Source organism: Calonectris borealis, chromosome 2 (genome assembly GCF_964195595.1).
Source record: "Calonectris borealis chromosome 2, bCalBor7.hap1.2, whole genome shotgun sequence".
Classification (NCBI taxonomy): domain Eukaryota; kingdom Metazoa; phylum Chordata; class Aves; order Procellariiformes; family Procellariidae; genus Calonectris; species Calonectris borealis.
The window spans coordinates 95,145,828-95,172,337 of record NC_134313.1 but is presented as its reverse complement, the minus strand read 5'-3'; the positions used below and the strand labels follow the sequence as shown (position 1 = coordinate 95,172,337).

General features: G+C 44.0%; 1 protein-coding gene across 3 annotated transcripts in view; it reads left to right on the top strand.

Annotated features, from left to right (window-relative positions):
- SLC22A23 (solute carrier family 22 member 23) overlaps positions 1-26,510 on the top strand; it is a 111,999-nt gene that overhangs the window by 16,167 nt on the left and 69,322 nt on the right. For all 3 annotated transcript variants that reach the window (XM_075142593.1, XM_075142592.1, XM_075142594.1), the window contains exons 2-3: positions 1,321-1,424; positions 6,777-6,931. In XM_075142593.1, the coding sequence (XP_074998694.1) occupies positions 1,321-1,424; positions 6,777-6,931 (259 nt within the window). The remainder of the gene's footprint in view (positions 1-1,320; positions 1,425-6,776; positions 6,932-26,510) is intronic.

Genomic DNA, 26,510 nt, shown 5'->3' with positions numbered 1-26,510 from the left:
GAACTCTTTTGTGGGAAGCTTTCTTTTGAAGTTGCATCTGACGCTTAAAAATAAATTGCATACTTTTACTTTGCGGTTTTGGCCATGAAACTTCAGTTACTGGTGTCAGAGAGCTGCTACTATTACATTACACATGAACAGCCATTTATTCTGCAAAGTTTCAGTTCTGGAGTTATCTGACTCTCCAAAGTTAGCTGTACTTATTTTTCATGAAATGTGCATGGTTCCCATTACCATCAATATTTGAACACTTCACAAACCACGAACAAACATATCTTCCTACATTTATTCAAGGGTATAATAGTACTATCCACACTTTACACATAAGAGAGATTAAGTTACATGTCTGAGGGCAATGAGGATGTTGGGCTAAAGCCAGGAATGCAGCCTGGCTCTCCTGAGGCTCACTCTAATGCCTCAGAGGAAAATGTCTTGGAGTTTAGGGAAGCCGTACTAGAAACCTTGCTGTTCCCATCTTTCTCATAGGAATAAGGCAGTGCCCTAATGATGGGGTGCCTGAAATGGTCCATTTTCCCATCATTTGAACAGAAAGGGTAATTTCAGTATCAGGGATAGCTTTAGTGTGGAGGTTCAGCCCCTGCCTGATCTCTGAGCTGTGAAATGTCACTGCGGGAGCTGCTGTCCCAAGGAGTCGCGTGGCTGCACTGGGCTCTCTGGCTGCCCTGTCTGGCTCCGTGCCAGGACCTGGCTTTTCAGACCTGGCCTGACGAGCCATGCTGTTAGTCAGTCTTCATCCCCTTCCGCTGCCCGGGGAACCGGGATGCTTTTCTGAAAGCAAAAGTGGCTTGACGCTTTGTCCGTAGGAGCCGGGAGCTAATGGCCGTCAGGGGGCTGTGGCAAAGCAGCTGCTTTTCCCCATGTTTCCAAGCAGCCCTGAGGAGGTCGGTAGGAGGACTTGCTCTTAAATTGTCGGGCTCGCTGCCGGTGGCCTTCGCGGGGCTCTGGTAGTAGGTGTCTGGGGCTGCTACGGCGAGGCGCTCAGCTGCGTCAGTACTGCCAGTGTCGTAGATATGTCCCTTTGTCTCAACTCGCGTGGCCTGGAGAGGGGGAGACTTAAGCGTTGGATATGGTCATTTTACAATTAAGGGCCTGATAAAACTCACTGAAGTAAACAAGTCTTTAATTTGCTTCTTGGAATCCGCGTTTTGACTTGAGGCAGGGGGAAGCTTTCCTCTGCCATTTCCATGCACTTGTGCTAGGAATGAAATTTGGAAGAAGCTCTGCACCAATTTTAGTATGTTTAAACACATCCGAGAATAACTAATTTATTTCAGTTTATCTGTCTTTTTTTTCTTCCAGTGGGATCTTGTTTGTGATTCTGCCTGGAAAGTCCACATTGCTAAATTCTCCCTACTGGTAGGATTAATCTTCGGCCACTTAATAACAGGATGTATAGCTGACTGGTAAGTGAAAAATATTTTAATGCAATGTAACTGTAAATAAATAACAATATTAAATATTGTTTAGATCTTTTTCTACTTTATATGTATGAAGAACCTTTGCATAATGACTTTCTCATGTTCTGAAAGAAGCATGATGAATAAACAGTTTAAAACTATGTATTAATTGCTTGAACTGAGTAATTTATATCAAGGTAAATAACATGAAAATAAGCTATTTGATAATTGATTTATTTACTTCCCCCGACACAATTTATTACAGCTGTAAAGCTAGTACAGAATTAAGTATTTTCTAATCATATAAGTGAAGCCTTTAGTTTAGGGTTTTCTTTTTTTTTAACCAAGAGATACAGCCAAAAGAAATTGGAAGAGGCATTGATTTGACTGAATACAAGATTAGTGTAATGTCAACCTTGTGCTTACACAGTATTTTTCAGGGGGTAGAAAGCTGTTTTTTGCAAACCTCTCCATTGTTCTATTTTTAAAGTTCTTGTTAAGCAAACATTTCGATGTAGTGTTAAGCAATTGCTGACTTATGTGCTGTTAATATTGGGGTATTAAATTTAAAAGCATAGAGTGCAATTCCTTAAATTGCAATAGTGAAAACATTATTGGATACCCGTTATTCTGAGAGTTCAGCTTTTATTTAGAGAAAGGGTCTTGTAGTGCAAAAGAGGGGAAAAAAAATTGAAGGCATGACTCAAGCGATTTCAAAGGAAACTTGCAGCATCTAAAACAATAGCTCTGCGATGCTGTCCCAGTCATTTCAGTGCCTTCCAGCACAGTTGCCAATGTTGGTGCTTTAAATGGCCCCAAGTTAACTCTTTTGCCATTCATTAAAACAGGAAAGGAAGAAGAAGAGTTGCCTATTAGGGAAATCTTACAAAGCCTCAGCAACTTACCAGTAAGTTGGGAGAGAAAAAGCCCCCCGCAGCTGTGCAGTAATTTGGCTCAAGCATTCGTAGCAAAATTGCATCTTAATTCTTGAATAGTCACTAAAAGTTTTTAGGCAAGTGAGGAATGATGACTTTTCAGTGAAGTAGGGAACATGCATGATGAAATACAGTTGAATTTGATTAAAATACCAAAGTAAAACAGGGCTCTAACAACACGTAGAAAGTATAGTGGGGAAATGAATGAGGGATCTTGCCCGGTTTTCCTAAAAAGGAATCAGTGTGGAGAAAGCAGATTTATTCCCAAGTTAGGAAAATGCTGCTATAATTGACAAATAAGTCACAAATAAGTGAACATCTTGTTGCCTAAGGCACTGGCTTCGAGAGAGAATTGCAGTAAGCAGATTTAATAGCTCTCTGCCACCAAAAGGAGCATCCTGCTCTTCTTTCCATTTCTGTCCCCAGTGTGTACTTTGTGCTGCCACGTGCTCTTGTTGGACCCCTCTGCAAGCTGCTTAGCTGAGCTAATGCAGCACAAAATTACCCTGATATAAAAATGAGGTATTTCCCTCTTTTTTTGTCTAGTGAGTTTAGGAGAGCTTAAGGAGAATCTGTTTTCCAGCTGTGGTACAAAGGAGAAAAAGGGTAACTTGGTGGCTGGAGGGAACAGTGATCCCCTTGCTCTTTCGTGGGTGACCAGAAATGACATGGTTTGCTGCCACCAAAGCCGGTCCTCGTGTTCCTCTTCAGTCCCCATCCTTGCCATCTGGTGTCACTGACCCAGCAGGGGTCCTGCGCTGGATAGTCTTTTTGTCATTTAGCAGTAGCATTTGGGGCTGGTAAAAGAAGACATAAATGGGATTTACTTTGCTATTTAGTCACAACTTGAGTTTCCACTAAGGCAGGGGCTTGTTTGGAGAGACAGATACAAAGGGGATTGTACCTGGAAAAAGAGAAAAAGAAGGAAAAAAAGGATGTCTGTCCCAAGCAAAAGCAGGGGAGATTAAACAGAGTAATGTATAAAAGTGTTACAATCTTTCAAAATCTGTTCTTCTTTCACTTATATACCACTCTGTAGTTTACATAATTAGAAGATGCTTTGGGTTTTTTATACCCAAAAAAGGTTTGGGTTTGGGGCTTTGCTTTTCCTGTTTGAAAGAGGGCTTTTAAAGCTGTATGCGGCAAAGTCCTAGAGTATATTAAGGTAATTTGCTAAGTAAACTGAGTGGTCTGTGTTCAAAATACAGTAGGTGTGCACGCTTGGATAGCTCTGTGTGGAAAATCTATAGGAAGGAGGTCTGTAAACATGTTCAGCTGTGTGAAGACTGACTGCGTCCAATGCCTGAATAAGTTACTTGTTCCACAGGCAGAGCGCTGCTGGCAATTTTGCCTGCTCTAGACAGAGGCTGTTGAGGTCTCTGGAAGGCTTCCTTCTGGAGCAGGTGGGCTTGGTGTTCGTGTAGCATCAAGAGAGTAGGTCCCTGCCTCTCATTGCCCAGTACTGCCCCTGCTTTGCACCTGCTCTGGTGCTTTTTGCAGCCTTTGTGCCAGTTCAAGTCCCAAAACCTGCAAAGAACAGTATGGGAAGAGCAATTTGATCGGCTGCAAGAGCAAAGCTTAGTCTTTTCAAGGTACCTGTGTAGGAGGATGGAAAGAGCAGGTCTTGTCCTCAAACTCATTCACTTTCCCCCTGTGATGCAACTCTGACTACGTTAGGAGTATCTTTTTGATGCATCTGCATATCACACTGTGTGGATTGCAGATTCTTCAAAAGCCTGGGGTTGCTTATATCCCTAGTTATTTACCTGTGCAGGCAGCATTTAGCATTTGATCTAGATAATAGCATGCAGTGTAGGCTGAAACTTTTGTGGCACAGAAATCTCTCTCTGGAATAGTTCGGATGGCAGCAGATAGCATCCCGGGGCTGTTTTACCAGGGAGATTGTGTATGGTTTAATTTCTCACAAGCATTTCCATGTACTGTTAGTCAGATAACTCTACATATAAAAGGCTTTTTTGATACTCTAAGACACCATCCTGTCAAAACACTGCTGGATCACCAAATATATGGCTGATAGCTGCCCTGGAGTTTTGATTTTTGAGGAATGTACTGCATGCCTTGGTGAGGAAAGAGACTAGTTTTGTGTCTAGGAGGAGATGCTGATGATGCCTCTTACCAGAGGGCATATCTGGCTTCGCTTGGCTTTCACAGGCCCTGGAGGGTCTTGGATTTCCTGATTCTTCATTAGCAGCAACAATTCATTTGCATAACTTGTATAACGTTAGAAGAAATTCTATGTCCTAATGATGGATAACCTCAAGTAAAGAGAGTGGGAGGAGGGGAAGAAGGGACCTGATGTATGCTATGTATGAGGTCTTTTTTAATCAACATCAGGGAATAGCAGGTCAGGCTTGTGATGAGAATTAAGTTCCTAATCCTGACTGTTTGCATAATGCCTTTCATCTACAAAACGCTTCCACAAATACTAATTGATATGAATTACATCTTGGCGATTACGAAAATAGGGCTGCGAAAGTCTGCGCAGATCGCTGATAGCACGAATTTCATAGTTTTTTTTCTGTATTCAAGGTTTTGTGTGAGGTACTTCCCCTGCCTGCCCAAGTGCTTTGTGTTCCGTAAATATAAAATCTGAAGCACACACAGCAGTAACTGCCCCAGTGTCCCCAGCATGATCCCAGTGCATTGCATATCACCGAGGCAGTGATGTTGTGTTCCCACCCTCAGCTCAACAGCAGCTCATCTTCTGGTGGGCTGGGTTTGTACGTTGACTAAGAGCAGTCTGCTTTGACCTTGCTGTCTTCAGTTTGCACGTTGGTACTTTCTGTTTTGAAAACATTGAATGGTTGATGTCAACAAGCTAAATTTTTGAGGTGCCCCACAGGTGATGCTACAGCTGAAAAAAATAGTAAACCTGTCCTCATGCAAGGAGCCACGACATCGCCTTCTTAGGTGTGACTTTGAAAAAGTGTGAATGGTGACACACATACTGGTGCACTCTTCTAGTTCCCAAAAATGTCAAAACTTATAACCATGTCTCCTTTTCAGCCCTTCAGCCCATATTTTATCGATCTTGTTCCATTTTCAGGAAAGCAAAATCCAAAGTTTTAATTGTGAATGCATATATACAATATACTTTATAGCTGCTGGTAACAGTCTTCGAAAACAATTGAACAGAATCACTTCAATATGTGGAACTGGACTACGTTGTGAGATTTAAATGCTCTTTATTGTGCTGACATTCAACCTGATGGCTGGCTTACAGCTGACAGACTGCTTTGAATGGGTTTGTGAAAGCTGCCTACGAAAAGCAAGTTCGTATATTCTTTGTGGAAATGGCATATGGAGCTGACTAAAAGGGATCCTCAGTTCTGGAAAACTTGTGGGAGTTGACAAGTTGAAAAATTTTGGAAATCTCCACATAAAGATCCAATTCCTGCTTAAAAATAGCCATGTGTTCTGGTGCTTCATATCGTTCTCCTTGCACAGGAAGAGGGGTGGAAAGGGGAATAATAAACACTAAGCATATGAGTAAGACATGTAAAAACTCTCATATTCCTTTGACATAAAAGAGCCAAACTCCGCAGCAAGTGCCCCCACGTTCAGTGGCAGCATAGCTCTTTCTCGTCGCAGGCGCTGCACCAACACGTGCAACTACAGGTTGCAGCTGCAAAGCCTGCCTGCAAAGGAGGACTGCAAATCCTGACGCCCCATTTTTGGAGCGGTTTCCTTCCTCCAGTCAGGCTGGTTTTGCGGGTCTCTGCAGCCGCTGCGGGGATACAAGGTGGAGGGACTTGGAGCTCACAGTTTTCCTGTGAGTGTTACTATCGGCTCTCTGAGGCTCAGTGAAGTGACATGAGCCCTGTTTTGTGCTCGGTCCTTGTTCGTTAGGCTTGCCCTCAACACCGAGGCCAAGAAAAATAGTTTTTTGAGCCAACTCCTCCTGCAGATGAGGTTGAAAAGCACATGTCTGTTGGGAAGAGGAGACCTCTACAACAAGCTCTGTGGCTGTAGACCATAGAGAAATTATAATATACTATGCCATAGAACATATAATACCATACACTCTCCTGTGCTACTACTCAGAAAGCTCTGAGAAGTTGCTTTTAATCTCCAAGGGACTTGTTTATGGCCTTACAGTAGTTCCTAGATGTTTCCTTGTTCGTCTTTGGTGTTTTGAAAATGATGGTTAAATCAAGCAGTAATACAATGTGCTGTCTCTGCTTAATCCCATCTGAAATGAACTTCCCAGTGCAAAGCTGGCTAAGGAATCTGGATTTTAGTAAGCAGAAAAAAATGAGAAGAATGGAACAAGCATTAAAAAAGGGGTGGCAATATTTGGAAGGGATTGCATGACTAGTTCCCTTCTTTGCCAGTTGTAATGATCTAGCGTTATGTCCATCCTGGCTTTTAACACTGTTTCTCCCTACTTCCTTATTTCTAGGGTTGGTCGGCGGCCTGTACTGCTCTTCTCTGTCATATTCATTTTGATATTTGGACTGACTGTGGCACTCTCAGTGAACGTGACCATGTTCAGCACACTCAGGTTTTTTGAGGGGTTTTGCCTGGCTGGAATAGTCCTCTCCCTGTACGCACTGCGTGAGTATGCCTTCATCACCCATCCAAATGTGCCTTTATCGAGTACGTGGTTTGTTGTTCTCTGGCTTCCCGCTTTTGTCCAAACAGATCAAATCGGAATCGTACGGACTGAAAAAACTTTAGCCTGATTTTTGGTAAGGAGGTAGGGATTTTGCAGCTGTCTCTTTAGGTTGCTATAGAGCAGTCTGTGAAGCTGTTTGAGAGCTCATTTTAAAAGAGTTATAAGGTGTTTTGGGTTTGCTTGTTGTTATTTAAACCTAGAAGTCATCTGTGTCCTAGCCATAACGTGTAATGGGAGTGGATTTCACCTTGCAGTATTGAGTTCAGTAGGAGACTCCCCGCTTTCGCCATCTCTAGCAGTACGTATTCTGGCACTTTTTCAGAAATTCCTCTGTTACTTGCAGCAAGAGATCCCGTGTCCCTGCCTCAGGATTGTAAAGTACAGCAAAAATATGTGAGAAGAAGAGCCTGAAGTCCTTCTATCAAGATTTTTTTGTTGGTGTTTTTTTTTTGTTGTTTTTGTCTGTTTTCAAAAAACTACCACTGAAGATATTAGACTTTTATTGGGAAGTGTTTTAACCTGTGTGGTTCCCATGGGAGGGGGCTTGTCCTGGTTTTGGCTGGGATAGAGCTGGAAATTAGGTTTGTTGGGATTTTTCACAGCCCAATGCAGCATGTTAGGTTTTCTTGGTAGATGTTTGGTTTTTTGCTTTTAAGTGAGTCATTGCAACTGAAGATTTTTGTGGGGAAATGCCATCTAAGTAAAAGTTTCATTATGGACCTTCTGAGATCAAAGTGAGAGAGTGCATGTGTCACCGTAGACAATAGCTAGACAAGACAATAGCTTGCCAGCCAAGGCTTTCATTCAGCAAATGGGAGATCCTGGTTAGTTCATGCTCTGCTTGATCCAGAGCAATGATTTGAGTCTGACTCCCTCCCTATAATTCAAGTGTTTGCTCCAACTGCTGCATGTCTCTGTCCATTGCAAATGGGCAGCTGTCTGGATAAACAATGCACAAATAGAGCTAGTAGGAGAGTTCTCTGTGAAATCAGCTGCAGCCTGAACATCAGTGCCCTTCTGTGGAAGTGAGAAAATGTGAAAAATGCAGCACCTGCACCTCTGGTAAATCCTCTGACCTTCTGGCTGGGGAGGTGAGGGCAGTGGGTTTTTCTGTATTAAATATTTTCATTTAAACAACAACGACAAAAAAGCTATCATCCTGGTGTAGAGTAGTGGGAGAGGATTAATCCCTAAAGTCTTAAGAGAATGGGAGGAACAGGGTTTTTTGTTTTGTTACTGGTTTTGATTTTAGTACTCATAATCTCTTAGGCTTCCTCTCAATTTAGATTTACTGTTTTCCCCTTCTGCTAGAGTCAGTAGCATGCAGTTGCACTCCTTTGTGGGGTCATCTTCTGTTTCATAGCCCTTCTTCCCTTTCTCTTAACGGCCTTGATTTCTTCCCCTGGAGGTTTGTTGCCCCTGAATTCCCGGCTGGCTGCCCTGAGCAGAACAATAGAAAGTGGAAAGTTTGATCTGCTAGACACAGTCATTAGCCGAAGTTTTCAAAGCTACTGTGCAGAAGCAAACTGTGTAGGCTTGCATAGCCTGCAAAGGTAATTAGCCTGCCACAGGGATCCTTTACACTGTGTTGGGCTTGCTAGTTGTGTTTGGATTTATGGCCTGCCTAAGGGAAATTGTAAATAACAGTCCTGGATGCTTTGGGAGGGGAAGAGCACTGAAGTGCTGTCTTTAAAACGCAGAGCTGCCAAGGTTGAGTTGCCCTCACCATTCAAATCGCATTCTTAACAGCCTAACGCTGTTTTCCTACCTGTCTGCCCTAACATGCAGAGTGAGCCTGGGGACGAGCCTTGCCTTCTGTGGAGGGACAGCACTGAGCTCGAGCCGCCTGTGCTCCTCTGCGGGCTTTCCTCCGTGTTGTAGTGAGCTAGCTCTGCATGGCTGGCCTCCACATAGAGCCTCTTGCCTGGAGCTGCTCGGGACTTGTCTAAAGAAAACACTTTTTGATGTTGATTTGTTAAACTGAAAAGTTTTCCTGCAGCTGCTGTAGTTTTGTTGGGAAATGTGTTTCAGGCAAAATTTCTAGTGAACTTGCAGCAAGTCAGGCTTTGCGCAGGTGATGGTGCTTGCTGCAAAAAGGGGGGAGCAAAGGAGAAGTGAACCCGGGACTTTCTCCTCCCAGGTTCTGCAGGTTATTGCGTCATCTAGGAGAATGAAAGGCAGTTAATGCTCTTGCTCTGAACAAACACACACAGCTTTGAAAGGCTTTTGTTTCATGCTGACGTCGAGGTAGGGAGCTTCTACCGTCTTCCAGAAGCAGTTTCCTGCCCAGTACCAACCTTCAATGGGTTCCTGTGCTCCTGAGCAGCTGGCACACATCTTGGCTAGTGAGGCACCAGCAAGGTCCTGGGGAAGCTCTCCCCAGGAGGGCGAAGTGGCTGATGTGCCATGCTCGGCAGTCATCTGATGCACAGAGCTGGAGCTGCCTGCTGTGATATGCTGGTTAGGTCTCGTGCTATGTTTGCTGAGCAGATTTCTGCGGAAACGGGCCGCCCCTTGTTTGAGGACGTGCTGGCACCAGAGGCAAAATATCCTGGAGAGAGAAGTGGTGGAGGGGTGCTAAGGAGCACTCTGGCTGTAACGGTTGGAAGGGGATGTATGGCCTGCCCAGCAGTTAAATGTAGAAAAGAGTGTAGACTGGGGGGCTGGAGGAGGACACGTTGTTTAAGAGAAAGCAGGGAAAAAGCTATTTTATTCTGAGGGTGCCTTTTGTGGCAGTATTTGTTGCTGCGTGCACGTCGAAGGGAGGAAGGAGGGGCATCCTGCACCTGCTTGCTCAGCACAGTGGGATGCATGGTGCCATAGCCTGCTGCCCAGCTGAAGAAGAGGAGGTTTGAGTTTACCTATTGGGGTGGAAAGTCCTAAGCCGGTCCTGTGAGGAGTTTCCTTCAGACAGGCTGAGAGGGAGGGGAAGAGATGCAGGAGCCCAGAGCAGGGACACGTGTGCCTGAGTAATGCCTCAGCTGGTGTCTGTGGACTTGTACAGCAGGCAAGGTGTGCCGCTCTTACTGCAAATGGCTCTGCTTGCTGGTTGCAACCCGCGTGGGACAAAGTACACTCAGCAAATGTGGAAGTCATGGGAGAAAGCAAATCTGATAATCTCAAGGGTGGGGAGGGTGTTGCTTCTGGGTCGCTTCAGTCTCACTGGGGCATTGCCTCGGCCGTGACCCCGGGGCAGCCTTTTCCTGTGTGCTTGTGCAGAAGGCCAAATGCTGCGGCTGGCTCAGCGCGGGTCCCTTCCTTCGGGCTCGCTTTCATGAGCTGGTGTGAGCTGATGCAAGAGCGTGCATGGCTGAGGGCAGGAGTTCCCCCTCCACGTACTCCCCCTCTCCTTTCATGTGCTGCTGCCCAAGCCAGGCTGGCACCAGTGTCTGCCTGAGCCCTCTGCAGGGGAAACCATCCACCTTCTCTCTGGAGAAGACCGAGTGTGCTTTTGTCAGTGGGATGCACCCTCTGGTCTTGTCTCCTCTTCCTTCGGGAGACCTTCTGCTGGGCATCACATCTTTTGCACTGCCTGAGCACGGGGGATAGAGCGGGAGCGTGGCCCCACACCGTGCGGGACCAGTTAAATGGATGAAGAGAAACAAGGGTTCCCTTCCAGCTGATCACTTCCTATGCCACATCTGACTCCTCCCCAATGTCCCTGCTTTCCTCACTTTCTGGAGTCGAAGCTAGGATGATGGTATTAATTAAACTATTTAAGGGAGAGGAGAGGAAGGGAAGAGTTGTATTTTTCTGGCAAATGCTCCTGGCAGGTTTAACGAGCCTCCCGTTAAAGTGCTGCGTGCCATCGCTAATGGCTGTACCTGAGCTCAGACAGCACAAGCCGTGGCGCGTATTTGCACAAAATTGCAGGCTGTTCAACAGTTTCATGGGTGACTGAACTGCAGATTATGCTGCAAAATTAGAAAGTCTGGTCTTGAATGAACCAGTAAATAGGGTCTGGAAATAGCTTTGCTGAAACGGAGACAACATCTTCTCAGGTTGGAGCAAGGAAGCAGGGGTGCCCCTCCGATGCATAGTAGCAGGATGAGTAGGCACGCTGTTTTCTCTTTCACTGTTAGGAGAAAAAAGGTAGAAATGCTGTTGAAAATCATAGGTTGTGTTTCAAAAGACTGGAGAAGCTTGGCAAAGGCTTCCAGACTGGTTAGGATGTCCAACTGTGAGGTATCTTTCTCATTTAGAGCTAGGTCAGTCTAACCTATTACTCCTGTAAATTGCACAGGCACTGATCTGAGAGAGGCTAAATGTGGCTGCTTAAGTTTTTTTTTTTTTTTTTTCTTTTAACATGTATCCTGGAAAGCTAGAGCAGTGTGCTAGAAAGTTTGCTCCAGGCTGAAGAATGAGTAAGTGTCAAAATGGAGCATGGAACCCTCTGGGTGTTGGGCTGTAGTGATGTCAGATTTGTAAAATAATTTTGCTTCCAGTCAGGTGTCAATATAAAGGGTGAGATTTATCTCTCTTTTTTTTTTTTTTTTTTTTCCCCCCTCTTCCCTCCACTCGTAGAAGTGTATAGGCTCTGAGATCCTGGAGCATCCCAAGTTTATAATTCCCACCTCCCTTGGAGTTTGAATGGTCTAAACAATATAATTGCTTGATTTTTATTGTCCTTTTTCCTCTCATCACTCTTCAGTTGCAAGCAAGGTCTCGGCTAGGCAAGGCAGGTGAAGCACTGGAAACCGCAGGCTCCGAAGTTATTCTGTGTAATCTGAACCAGCTCAATAAATAACTCTGCAACGCATTCCCAAATCGGAGGATGTGGAAAACATCTGACTGCTTTCCAGCGCATTGACATGTGCTTTAGCTCTGCAGTAACGTGCAGTTCTCTCCGCTGACAAGTCTGTGATAAGATCAAGGTTGTTAAGCCACCTACCTTCTGTTTATGTAACCAGCCTTTCCTTGCTCTGAGTCACTTGACAGAGATGTAATAGGAGGGATCACAGAGGGATCGACTGAACGGAAATCTTACTGGATTTCGCCCTAAAGTGACCATTAATTGTTAAATGATACAAAAGCTCTTTGTTTAAAGACCAGTCACAGGCTGTTCTAACATTGAGATGGGATGTGAGTTTCTGGAAACAGCACCTCTGTATTTTTACTAGCTTTGTGCAAGTACTGTTAAAAAAATAGTATGAAGTAGGAGCACTCCAGCTGCTCAAAAAAAGGACTGTGCATGCCTTTTATCAAATGCCTGGGGGCTCAATTTGCGCAAGAGTGGAAAAGGTTATTGGAATTACAGTACTCTCCTTATAAGTATAAATCTTCCTTGCTCTACGTTGCTTCCTTCAGTACAATCAAATTATGACTCCTCACATAATCTGTTGGCCTCTTTCTCCTCAGTACTTCCTCTGAATTTCCTTCCTTTTTCTGATGGTCAGAGTGGATATGCGCTCTCCTAGGGACATGGTATCTGCCATTAGGGCATGGGCTGCCATCCTTATTTTAACTCCCACAAACCGTATTCTGGAGCAGAGGTGCCCTTGAAGCATTGCTAACACGTCCCAAATCCTGGAAAAACTCTACTATTTGAGGCAGTCAGTTGGAAATGAATTTATACAAAGTCTTAAAGAATGCCAAAGGGGAATAAAAGGAGGATCTTTCTAAAGCTCCTTGGGAGGTTACAAGATGTTTGGTTAATGCAGAAATTGCAGCAGGATCTAATTTTAATCAGTTTTTCCATTTCAGTTGCTGAAAATTTTGTGTATTGTCAATGTGACCAAAAAGCCCATGGAATTAATTTTATTTGAGGTACTTTTTGTATGACTGGTCAATTGGGAATGCAATTAAGATGCAACACTCCAGTTGTTATACTTGTGATGATGACAATCAGATGAGATTAGAGCACACTTGCAATTTCCCCAGCTCAAAACACAGCTTGCATTTTCCATTTAAAGTGTCTGTCTTTTAATTGTTCCAAACCAGCTCCAGCAGTTTGGGTGTGCTCAGTATGCGAAATCTTACCTTCCATCATGCAAATACTTGTAACTGTAACTGTTCAGGATTGTAATGACACTTTTGGGATTTTTTTTTTTTTTTTTATCTGAGCAATGTCAAATAGACTCACAGGTCTGCTCACCCCTGTTGCGCAGCTAAGAGCTCGCGGCCACTGAAAGGAAATGGGGGTGGCTCCTCTCCTCCCCTTCCAAATTCCTTTGCATTGTCTCAGCTGCTCTTACAACCACGGCTTCAAACTAGGGGGAGTTTAAGATGGATGTATAGTTAGATCCAGAAAGTTGCCTTTCACTTGCAGCTCTTTGACTCGGGTAAAGTGGTGTTAGAGCCTTACTCTAAGTGTAAATGGTAAAGTGTTTGCTCCTCCCCGCCTTGTTGTTGTTGTTGTTGGAAGACAGCTGCTAAACAGCTTTTCCTTCCTATGTAGATCCCAGCTAGTGTTCAGCGTCGTGGAGGGTTGCTGGTAGCAAAAGCTTCACGTAACGCGTGTGCGTGCATCCGTGCAAGCCCTGCCCGAAGTGACTGATGCCGCCGTTGGGAGGTGGGTGGCCTGTACCTTGCAGACTCCTTCGGCTGCTGCGTGCCAGCGCAGTGCCCCGGCAGCCTCCCTCCCCAGGGCGGGCCTCGGCAGCACCGCCAGCGGGTCCTCCGTCGGGAGGAGAGCGTTCCACCACGGCGGTCGGGTCTGCTCCTTCTCACCAGCAAAGTAATGCGCAGAGCCTCCCCGCTGTGCCCTGCCCAGTGCCCCAGCTCCCACTGCTCCGCTGGTTTTGGCTGGGAAAGGGTTACATACTTCGCAGTTGGGAGGGTTTGGTATTGCAGCAACATTGTATTGCTGGTGCATGTCTGGTATGGTTGCGGGTTTAGGGTTAATCCCATACTTCCATGACCTGAGAGGTATGTTGTGGTTTCTTTCCTCTGAGAAATGCAAGTGGTTCGGAGACAGGGATGTGAAAGCTCTGTCAGTTGTGGTTTTTTAAATTTTATTTTATTTTTTCTTAGCAGGAAACTGAATTTGTTGCAGAGAGCATCAGAGGGAAGTTGTACATATAAAGCCTGTTCTGCTAAGTCTGTTGGCTTACTGAGTTTTAGCTATCTTGTTCCTCGGCTGTGTCCTTACACTTGGCAGAACTTGAAAACTGGATGGGCTAGTGTTGGAAATCAGATGGGCAGCAATGAGCTCAGGAGCTGCCCTTGAGGTAGTCAGCATACAGGGTTGTGTTTTTTCCCCTAGCTGCTGCTTCCAGTGAGGCACAGGCATATGCGCATTTCTCTTGTGTGCATGTGTTAACTTTCTGCTGCAAAAGGAAGCACGTGTAGGTTCATAAATCACCTGAATGAATGGTACTTTACTTCCCTTTCCTGCCTGTCCCTACAGGTTAGCTCGTCAGAAAAATGCAAGCCAAATTATCGTGGCAACAGTATGTGCATAGAGGAAAAACCACGTGTATGAGGAAGGTGGATTTAGAAGTTATCTGTAGTGACTTGAATATTCAAGTCCAGCAACAAATGTCTGCACACAAATTCACATAAATATTTATGTGCCTTTCAAGAGGAATCGTAATTTAACAAGGCTAGCCAAATTTCCATCCCCAGTCATGCAGACATGAGTCCTATTTTCTCGCTTACAAATAACAAAACCCCGTGGGATTTTTACTAGTTCAAGTTAATTAAATTTCACTCAAAGCATGAAATTTGCAGGCAGCACTCGTTGCAGTATTTCTACAAATGCATGTTATTTAGTCAGATACAATAAAAAGTTCACTTTTGTTTTAATTCTTTGTTTTATTTGTTGCCAGTCTACAGAATTTAATCATACATGCTGTATCACTGCTTATATCACTCATTTTTCTTTTTTAAAGAAAACTGCTCGATGTTGCGTTGCAGATGAATTTGTTTATAAGTCATATGCTGCAATTACTGATGGACCTAAAAGTATAAGCTATGTTTTGGTCTTTGGGAACATCTGGTCCCTCCTTAAATTAATTGTACGTACACTTACGTAGTTCTTAGAGATAAGTTGAGACATAAGTGCTTGTTAGTATCTTGAAAATTTGTTTGCTCACATTCTTTGAATTCTGGTTATGGTATGAATTGTGAGAAAAGAAATCAGTTTACTGAAGTCTAATGAACAATGTGCAAATCTTTGCAAGCACTACTCCGGTTTCATATATATGAGCTGTCCGTCTGCTGTAGTCACCCATACATTCAGTAAGGAGTCTTTCAGCTACAGATAATCTTGATTTTAGGCTTGGTAATAAAACAGGTAGTATCTTAGAGAAAAAGGGTGTTTGAAGAAGGCTCTGTGGCTTGGAAATGTAGCTGTCCCTTGATGAACAGTGTCTGTGCTGAACTGTGGGAGGGAGCATGGTGCAGTATTTGCATCAGAAGTTCTGGATTCACGTTCTCGCGCCTCTGTGAGTGATTTCCCCAGCTCCTGGATGCCCCAGCATTTCTCTCTAACTGGCTTGTGTTTGGAGGAATTCAGGGCAGACTAACCATTCTTGTGGCTTCTCCTTCCAGCTTTCTGTCCTATTCCTGTGGCAGAGATCACCCTCTTGTAGAGCAAACTATTATCTCTTACACTGATGCCTCAGTCCTCTCCCATACAGTCACGAATTTAAGCACAAATACATCTCCATCAGTGGCTTACCTCACATATTGAATATATTAGGTTAAGGACATGCATTTCATTCTGCTGCCGTTTATTCTCTGCGGAGAATAACCCCTGGCAGAAAGAGCAGTGGAGCGCTGTGTCTGCGCAAGCTTTGGCCAGCCAGGGATGCGAGGAAGTGCCTCGATGCGGTGGAAGACGGCAAGCTCTGCTGGAGTGCGGTGTGCTGCAATTCATGATTCTTTTAAAAATGCAGGCTGGAAGAGCTGTGTGCCCCAGTACTAAGGCATAGGTAAGTCACTTTATGTACCATCTGTTATCCAAACACTTGAGACTAATTCTGTGGAGAAATAAGGAAGGCATTTTCTCCATGAAGCGTTCAGTTGAATAGATATTTAAGCACATGGACCAGGGATCGTTGTCTAAAATAAATAAATTAATGAATCCCCAGAGTTTTCTGCTTGATGTGAAACTGCTGTCCAGAAGGAACAAAGCGCCGCTCTGTCAGCTCCTCTTTAAGGCCTTCTCCAGTTCCAGTGCTGCTTCCACCCTGATTTTAGTCCTGTCCTGGTAGGCAGTGTACCTGTCTCCTGGGTATAGAGCTCTTCTCCCCTTGGAGCGCTCACTTTACAGCTTTATAAGAGAAGTCAGAAGAAAGAAAAGTAACAGAAAACATACAGGAAACAGGATCAATAATGTGGTGAGGCAAAAAGCAATGTAAGGGAAGAAATGTTCTTCTTATAGCAAACAAAAATGGATTGAAAGCAGGGAGAAAAAACAAGAGCAACTTAAAAAGATTGTATAATGGTAGAAATAGCTTATGTGGTGAAATTGCAACCAGCGTTCCTAATAAAATCTCATTTTGGTTTCATTTATAGCTTTGACTTTGAAAAGGGGGTTTTGTCTAGAACTTGACTGACTTGTTTTTCAAGGCATAAAACCAAATCTGTGTTTCTAGGAAGCTTGAAGAAAATTAATTAAAGAGTTTTTGAATTATAGATCCATTAAAAATGACTGTGCTTTGAAAGTTAAATAAATAAATAGTCAGTGTTAGTCATCTATTGGAAAAAATGGCTTCTCTTCTATCTGTGCGGCAGCGAAACCCAATTACTGCACTCCAATGCTTTGGAATTTGGGCAGGAGAAGTTTTGATTATATGAACTTTGACTCTACCCACATGAGTCTTTTCAGATGTCATGTGTGAGTTTAGAGTTGTGAATCAGCCTGAAGTGTTGTCCCATCCTTGCTTATTTTTTTTCTTTAGTGTCTGTGCTAAGTCTGGAAGAAAATATGTAAAGTTCAATCTGCATCTTGTAAACTTTAAACCTGATGGATTTGACTTTTTCAGGAGGCAAACTTCACCCTTCTTGACTTGAGTGTTCCATTTCAGTAAAATAAGTATCCATGCAGCTGCCCTTCCTCCCTTCCTGAATTTTCCTTAATGTTCTTCTTTGGCTGAGGGTAGGTGCTTCACATGGGTCTGGGGTCAGTAACGTGAGGCAAAGCAGAGAACAAGAATAGCCAATACATGACCCAAAGAGGGAAAATAAAGAAAATAGAATACACAATATGTATAACAGCTGCCTCTTCTCTCTTGCTGCTGATAAGAGAGAACGTGACAGATGTTTTTCTAAAAGAAGAAATCTGCTCCTATCCAATGAAGAATAATAGCAGCAATTAAAGAATTCGTATCCTAGTTATTTTGGAAACAAAACCATGGCCAGACAAAGCAGGCAGTGTGCCATGCTAGCTTGTGTGAATCTGAGTAGCACTGCTGTCTCGGTGCTGTACTTTGCTGGGATCCTGGCTGGGACTTTTAAGTGCCTGGTGGGACTTGCACTGGAGATACTAGTGCTTTTTCCTGCCAGGACAGCTTTGCGTGCGACTTCTGTTCTGATTAGGAAACATTTCTCTGTCCCTCCTTCAGGCTGTCCCTCTCATAGTCTCTGAATTTCTGAATTTCTCTGTCCCTCCCATAGTCTCTGTCCCTCCTGCAGGCCACCGATGTATGTCCTGCTTGCCCAGTGCCACTCGGCTGCAAGCCAACAGCTGCAGTGTGGCTCCGCTTACAGCAGCGCCGTGCAGATGAAAGACCTCACAGAAGTGGACTTCTTGGAGAAATAACCCGCCTGCCTGTCCAAGTGGGAGAGGGCCTTTTATTTATGTGTATATGCAAAAAAGATCCTTTCTGCCCTGATTACTGGGAGTAGTTAAAAATCTCAAAATGACAGTGCAGGAACTGAAGCTTTTGCCCTGCTCTCTGAGGGAAAATCTGACAGCACCTCGGGGACAGCCTAAGCCGACCTGGCTCTGCCCCCTCCAGGTCTGCCCATCCTTCCCTGGCTGGTGCTCCCACCTACTGCTGGCCCTACAGTGAACTGAATCAAGGGTGTAAACCAGCAGAAAGCTATTCATTTTGTTATTTGGTTTGGTTTGAAGTCAGTTTTCCCCTGATCTGCTTCCCCCCCCCCCCCCGCCAAAAGCTCACCGCAGGGTCGGATGAGCGTGGGTAGGCTGAGGAGAGCAGGAACAGGTGACTGGGGAGTCAAGGAGAGCGGAGGGACTGCAAGAGCTACGAAACAAATTTGACTTGCCATGGTGCCCTGCTGTAGATGCAGTTTAAGAGCCCTCGTGGCTTGCTCTTCCTGCAGATGAATCAATTCTTGCAAGCTTATTGCAGCAGCCTTAGGTCAGGAAATTCTCTTGGTGAAAACAGATTAGATTGTTACAAGTCACCGTGAAGCTTGCCTGTATTCAGTGTAGGTCTTCTTGAACGTGGGATTTAAAACTTCTTTCTTACAGGCTTTTTAAAGATTAGACAGTGTTTAATTACATCTTGGCAGAGACAGCAGGTCTAATATGTTTAGAAATGTATGTTTTGGACAGGTTGACATTTCCTTCCGGGATAGCTGTCTTTGAAGGAGTAGCAGATGGAAGTCCTTCCACTTCTAGGCACTGACTAACTTGTCTTGAAGAAGAGTGGATAAACTGGCAGCAGAGAAAAGGATTCTTGAAAATAATTTATAGGGATCTGTATGGCTTTAAACTATTTACTTCAGCTCTCGGAGTGAGGAAACCGGCTTTGGATTTATTTAAAACTTTGAAACTCAGTTGGAGAACCAAATACAATCAGGTCTTGGTTACGAGACTTCTACTTTTCTGGCTGGCTTTTCTCAGCAACATCCAAATTAGTGAATAAATAGAAGCCTCCAGTCTGCCAATGACAACAAATAATCTGTGATTCAGAGTGAGACATCTTGATCACAGACTTGGCAGACCTAAATCTTCAGGAGCAGAAATGCAGACCATCAATCTGATATTACAGTACTGGAAAGACCCAGTTTCTTTGCAAAGGTCATTTTGTTGCTGTCCCTTCAATTCTGCTTCAGTAAATTTTACCCTTTAAGGAGACTAGATTTTGGTTTGGGGTTTAAGAGAAAAAAGAAGGTTAAGGCTTGAACTGAGGGGCAGAGATGATGTTGTTTGTGTGTAGGATGAAGGTGCTGAAAGATACTCTGCACTGAATTGTCTGACCAGCTCGTATGACCTTGATCTTCTATTCAGAGCATTTGCAAAGTCTTTGGGATTTTTTTATTTCTGCTTGCTTAATTAATTTTTGATTGCCACTTAGGTGGCTGCCACAGCATGTCCATCTCTATTTTAAAATATTATGCTGTATAAAATAAGGAAAATAGAAAGAGAAGTTTCTAGATTTATGTGTTAAGACTTCAGCTGCATGTTGCATTTGTTTTGTTATGAATGGCAGTAATGAAAAGAGCAAGTTTCACTTTCTTAACGCTGGAAGGGAATAGTGCTTATTCTTTGGAAAAGGCATCTATGAGAAAGGTATGCTACAACACTTATTATATTAAGGGAATTCACTAAGATTTGTAAGATTTCTATGAAAATGAATTTGTCCTGAAGATTCTGAATTGGGAATATTGGTCTGCAAAATATTATGCACAATTCTAATTTCAAATAATAGAATTTTAGTGACTTGAATTTAAGATGTTACTTTAACAAGGTTAAATGCCAAACCAAACAATCTCTAAGGGTTTTTTCATACTGCATTGCAGTTATGCTTGTACAATGTGTAACTGGTATGAAATAGTGCTGTTGTGATGTAAACCATAAGACAATTTCAAGACAGGTGTTCAGTGTAAAACTCATTAGATTTAATTTCACTTAAAAGCCAAGTGTAAAATTACTGTATATTTGAGAAACCTAAATATACAAACTGTCAAAACTTCCATTGCCCATTTGTTCTGCAAACTGGTGTATCTTCAGAAATAATCTGTTTTCCTGTTGACTGAGGAGTTGGACAGGCCAGGAACGGGATGTAGCTGGTGAAGCCGTCCCGTGTTGCCTGTACCTGGAGAGGTTGGCAGCGGCGCGTTCTCCTCCGAAACCCTCTCGTCCTGCCCCGGTGCAGGTCTACGTCGAGAGGCGCTGTCAGAGCGGTGCGGGTCTGGGGGCCAGCAGAGCCGCTGCCTACGTGTCCAATACCTGGTCCTCAGAGTACCGGTGTTTTCCTGGCGGTCTTTAAGGAAATGTTTTACTGGATGGGAACTGTGCTGCAGCTGTGATCTCAGTAAGATGCTGATGTTCAGTAATTATTGGATATAGTGTTACCGTTACTGTGGTCACCATGTAGGAGAACTGCGTTTGCACTCTTTCACTGCACGTTAACTCCTGAGGGTGAACCCTGGGGGAATCGCCCAGCAGCTCCTGCTGCCGGGAGGAACAGCCCTGCTCACCTGCATCCCTCTTGGCAGCCGCTTGCTTTCTGCTGGCTTTGACATTTGTCTCATCCTCTTCAGCCACTTAACCCAGCCAACAAACAAACAAAAATTCACTTTTCTTTGCTGAGCTGATTTTCTGCTCTTCTGTTGAAACATCCAATTAGGGAGCAAAGAGATGCAAATGTCAGAGGTAAATGTCAGGGGAGGCGAGAATGCAGGAAGGTGGACTTGACTGATGGGGTGGCAAACTGCAGCCTGACCAGCGCTATCTCATGAAACTAAATCTGAAAACAGAGCAAAGATGTGGCTCCGCGTTACAGCCCTCGAACGGCACAGCCAGTTTCAGAAGTTTCTGCCACATGTTGCCACGTCCTGAATTTTGCCGATGTAGCTGATTTTGTAACTGCACTCGAAATCAATTTTGTGGGGTGATGTGACTTAAACAAAAAAATTCAAAAGTACCTCTTGAAATATTATTCCCACCCCAATGGCGCCAGTTGCTCTGCTCTGTTTTTTAACAGATCCACCTTAGGATTATTGTGTGATTGCATCAGCAGTGGAATTGGTGCAGATGAAGGAACCATAACCTGTAGCGTGCTCTTTTCTTCTCACACCATATCGTCTGTGTGCATTCAGGATGAACTGTACGTGGATGAGTTTCTCATGTACTGCAGAGTACTTGAGAGGGAGTAGAATCAAAAGGAAGAAATCAGAGCATAATATTGTGAGGAAAACTGAATTCTTGAAGTGTAAAGTTTTCTAATGGCAGCATGCAACCTTGTCTGACACGGCCACAGTCTTTGGACCCCAGAAAAGAAGCTAAAGAAACGAGGAGTGACGAATAGTGTGCGTGTGGGTTCCAGCTGAGCTGGCCACCCTGCCTCAGAAAGGTCAGGGAGGAGAAGAAACTCTCTTTCACTCAACTGTTTTTAACAGAAAGTCACGGTCTTTTTCATTTGGAGCTCTGAAATATGAGCAGCAGACCTAGCAAAGATGGATATAGGAGTGAATGGTGGCAAACGGATAAAAGGCACATGATGAAGCACTAAATGTAAAGCATGGCATATGGGGGCATGTGACTTAGTGGAAGGGAAGATTGCCCAAAAATATATATATACATATTTCTTCTTTGGAAACTATATTGTGTTGAGATAGAAACTTTCTACAGAAAATGCTTGGCTTTTCTGGCATGTGCCTGAGCTGGGGAAACTGTAAATATTTCGTGCTGGGTCAAATTTAATTTCTGCATTCTCTGGAGATAATGTGGTGCTTTCGAATGCTATATGTGTTTTATTCCTCATGCCTGGATTCCTGGATTGTTTATTTTCACTGCAGTTTCTTTCCTTACTAAACTAGTCTGTTGTATCATGGGAATCCTTAAGCAACAAGGACAGACTTAGGTGAAAGCAGGTGTCAAAATATTAAAATTTCTCATGGGATAGAAACTTCCCATCCCACGCACACAACTTATATAACCTAGTGTTGGCATAGTCTCTCATGCAACACCTTAATTTCTCTTCCTCTGCATCAAGTTCTTGATGACCTGAGACTGGCTTATAGAAAATGCTGACTGAACATAATCCACAATGGCCTGAAATATTTGGTGATACTTATGTGCGGCATGGGTATGTGGTGGGAGAGACAGTTGCTCTCAAAATCTGCAGACATTGGTATCACAGTGTTTATTTGCACCTGGTAACCCCATCAGTATTCCTTCCCTCATTGATTTCCACTGGGATAACTGAGCGTGGCAGTCCAAAGCCTTCGGATGGGAAGTAGGAGCCTTACTTTGGAAGCTGCTGGAAAGCTTGTGAGCTGCGGAGTCAAAGGCAAGAGCTGCGAGGCCACCCCGCTCCTGCTGTTGTGGATGCTGCTGGAATCCTCCATTCCAGAGGGAAACAAATTCCCAAGTGCTGGGTTGTGGTTTTTTTTCTTCATTTCTTTTGTACCTTTTTTGTAGGGCTTGGAAAAATTTCATCTTTCCGTGTACGTTATTCCAAAGATAGTGTGTTGAAGAAGCACAATGAAAGACTGGCAGATACAATTTGCAAACTTAGTTATCTGTGTGATGATAAAAATGGTATTAGATCAAGTGCTAGACTTACAATGAGATAACAGAGGCTTTTTAATTCTGCTACGCTTGAATGCTTGACGCTCTTTGCAATGTTAATATATTGTGTGAGACATAGGAGGAGACTTCATTGTTGCGTATGTGCGTGATCTCTTAGGCCATATTAAGGGACAAATTCCTTACTGCGGCATGGGGTAGTTTCTCTGTGGACTTGGAGCCTTTGACTGAAATGACAGAGGACTGTAGGGTGAGCATTAATGCGTTGGTAGGCTGGCCACTGTCATTTTCATCTCCTGGCTTCTGGCGGGACTAAGCACCCTGACACTGCTCATGGTGCTGGGGCAAGGGACAGGGAGGGAGCAAGCCATGCTCCCTCCACGCTCTGGGAAGATTTGGCCTTCAAAATAACTGTGGAAAATGGGCTGGCCCCCCAAAATCATGTGTAAAGCCATCGTGAGAGAACGTACTGCTGCCTCTGTAAGAGGCAATGCTCTGTGCAGTGCCCGGCCGGTGGCTGGCGGGGAGGCAGACCTGCTCACATGCACCTGCGTGACACGGGAGTGTTTCTCTGCATGATGGACGCAAACTATTGAAACATGGCTGGAAAGCACTGGGAGGGTGTGGGCGGGTTGTGGAGGTGGTGTTTTGACCACTGGTCCGGGCTGTGGTCTGTGTTCTGCTTTCTGAAAGTAGCATAAATTTTTGTCTTCTGGTTTGTTATGTTAGCAAAGAATTATATAAATTGTTTGTGTGTGCAGACTTTCTGTCATAAAACTGTAATAAAATACCCAATAGCAAAAGCAAAATAAAAAATTCTGAATTCTTTGTTAATACAGTTCTTTAATTCCCAAGAGGAATGTAAAATTGGAGTACTTCTTAATTTAGGAAGCTTCCTGTGTTTAAAAGAGAAGAGGAAAAAAGGGTTAAATGCAAACTGGTGCTATTACTTTTAGGTGTCTCACTATGGAAAAAGATTACGGGATGCAGTGCAGTCAGCAAATGGCTTTTGATCCAATACGAATGCTCTTCACCTGAGCAAAGACACATAATGTTCTGTGTGTGTGTCTGCCTTAGTATTGACCCTGATTTCCTGGCAGTGCCACTTAATGGCTTTTGTTTGTTTGGAGAGAGGCCTGGGCTGAATTCCCCAGGCATGCCGGTGTTACCTGTCCCTGAAACGTCCTACGCCCCAGCAGTTGCCACTTCTCCCTGGAGCACCGAGGGTGCCGGTGGCAGCAGCTGGCGTTATCATTGCTCACTGTGTTTGGTTTCTTCGTTGACACAGCTTCTTAATGAAACACCTGATGAGTCAGTGTTAACTGATCTCACTTGGGTGTATGGCTGTTGCCTCTCTGAAGACCAGGGTGAAGTTCTGTCTGTGTCTTGAGGACGCTGTAAACCGAAGAGATATCATTTGCATGCAGCTACCGCTTCTTTCTTCATGTAATTTTATAATTCGGTACCTGTAGGGATAGCAAATTGGAAGTGAAACTTGCACAACCAGAAGGAAATGTATGTCTCCCTTGCTCCCCCAGGCAGCACTTTTACATAAGAGGGACACTTTAGAGCTGCGTATTGAAATTGATTTCATCTTTCTGCCCCATTAAACAAGCAATTGGTTTTCAACAGCAGTTCACAGATGAATCTGAGTCAAAGCAGGCTGATTAACTGGAGGACAGCCAGCTTGGCAATTGTTTGTCATCTCCTGTTGAATACTCGCGGTGTATGGTGATGCACACATCGGAGACTTAAAACTTCTCCCCTCAAGAGACAATACAGTAAATTAATCTGTTGAGAAATTGCTGAGATTCCAGCCTCCCTACCAACTTTTTCATTTAACCAAGTTAAATACTGCTTGCTGGAGTTGCTGAACTCAATGACGCACAGCCAACGCTGGAAGACTTTATTTTTGCTTTTTTGCATTTCGTATCTATAAATGCATGGTTTGGAGTTCAGTTGGGTTGAATGCGCTGAGGTGAAACTTAATTCCTGGCAGTTAATAACAACGATTCCTTATTCAAACACAGAATATGCTCTGCTTTTACTCACAAAACTAGGTGATCTTTGCATGTACTTATCAGCAATGAACTTTTTTCCCCAACATTACGATGTTCTGAGGGCACATATGTCCATCCCTATACTGAATATCTGAATTTGGGGTATTCTAGTGACTAACCTGACTTCTGAAAGGCGAGGGTGTTAAGGAGTGTCTCTTCAACCTCTGACAGGTCTTATCTTTCATCTCCTAGTATTTGTCATCCTGATTATTTTAAAGGAAAAATAGATGTATTTAAAAGCTCTTAATCATCGTCATGATCCCTCTTTTGGTTTGCTGGTGGGTGAAGCAAACGTGCTCTAGTCTTTTGGGGGCTGAGAGGGGAAAAAGTGGAAGGAAGGAGGAAGCTGCTACTACTGTGTACAGGATGCCTCTTATATTTTCTAATTCACTTCATTCTTAGAAAGGGAAGTTAATGCAAATGGTAGAGTTTAAATGGCTGTGTTGCTCCCTGCAGGGAGGGGGGAGTGAATCTACAAATTAAAGTACAAGGTTATTGGAGCACTTATCTGCCTATAATATAGGTATATGTCTCTGAACTACTGAATATTTTTATTGCTGCTGCTTTAAAAATTAATCTACCCTTTGGAAGCTGCAGGCTTTTTATCTAGGATTAATGTACTCTTAACATCCTTGTGTCTACCACCTCGTCCCGAAAGTGAGGTGGTAGCACAAGAATCTGCTACGGGGGGCTTGTCCCACCTTTGACCGCATGTTTGTATATCTTCATAGAAAGTGTTTTTAATCCCTCTCTGCTGCGAGGTTCAGACATAAAATCTTCAGTTCTATTCTGCAGATCTCTTCCACGTTGGCTAGGAGGGTTGGTCCATTAACAAGTAGCAATAGTAAATGGCAGCTTTCTCTGAACTAGGCTATGAAAGAAGGCACGTGCCTGACTGAAAGGGCTGTTGCATGCCTGTCTCTGGCTAGGAGTGGGGAAACTCTCACCTTTAAAGAACAGATCTTGCTGCCTAGAGGATGAGCTCTTTCCCCCATGTGAAAGGCGGTGTCAGGCTCTGTTTAGGGCCTTCCCACACTTTCTTGAGAGTGACCTGGCGTGGTGAGGCGTCATTCAGATCTGTCAGCAAGCACTGCAGGTTGGTGGTGCGTTTGCGCTTTGTGTTTTTCCTGTTCTGTCTTGTTGGTGTAGAAAGGTGACGCATCAGCACATAATGTCTGCCACAGTGAAAGTGGTGTGAAGCGGCAGTGCTTGCTTGCTCCCATTTGTTTCCTGAGATCCCGTCAGGTTTCCTGGCGTTGCTCTCTAAAATGAGGAGCTCTTGCTTTTTTCAGGTGGGAGAATCAATATTGGGTGCCGTACTTTGCCCTGTTCACCCTTTTCCTTTCCATTAAATACAACTGATGCCTGCCATGGATTGCGTATCGTGCAATCTGGTTCCAAGGTGCAGTTGACAAGGAAGAGTCTCCATCCATATGCTGCACATCATGCTGGGCAAGATGGTTGCTGAAGGCAACGGCTCTGTGGCAGCCAATTTATGCAAGCCCTCCTAACTATGGATGGAAGGATCCCCCTCGGAAGGGCTTTGTGAGAAGGTTGAAGAAACAGAAGGAAAGACATCAAAATGGGGGCTGGTGAAGCTACATCTGTACATTGGAGTGAGGGAAGGACACGGAAACTTAGGATAGAAAGGAGTAATAGCAGAATTCTGACTCAATAACTTATTTCTGAAACCCAAGGAGTGGAAGAGAGGGACAAAAGGGTGGAGAGCCCTCGTTTCTAACAATTTGTTTCCAGCTAGTACATTGAGTGACTTAGTGGCCAATATAAGACCTTTGAATCCATCTCCTCCTTGTGTTTGTATTTAACCTTTTCATATACGGAGAGCTTAAATTCTAAAGGTCTCTTCAGCACCGCCAATGACAGCTAAATGGAGTCTTTCCCGGTGGGTGGTGGGGTTTTTTTCTGTTTATAGCAGCCCATGGAGTTAAAACCACATGATGTTTGCCTTCATGGCTGAAACCATGTTTTAACCCAGGTTTCCAGAGGCAAAAGGCCAGGGTAATATTCTTCTGCCTCATCAAACTGTTTTTAATTCAGTTGAGA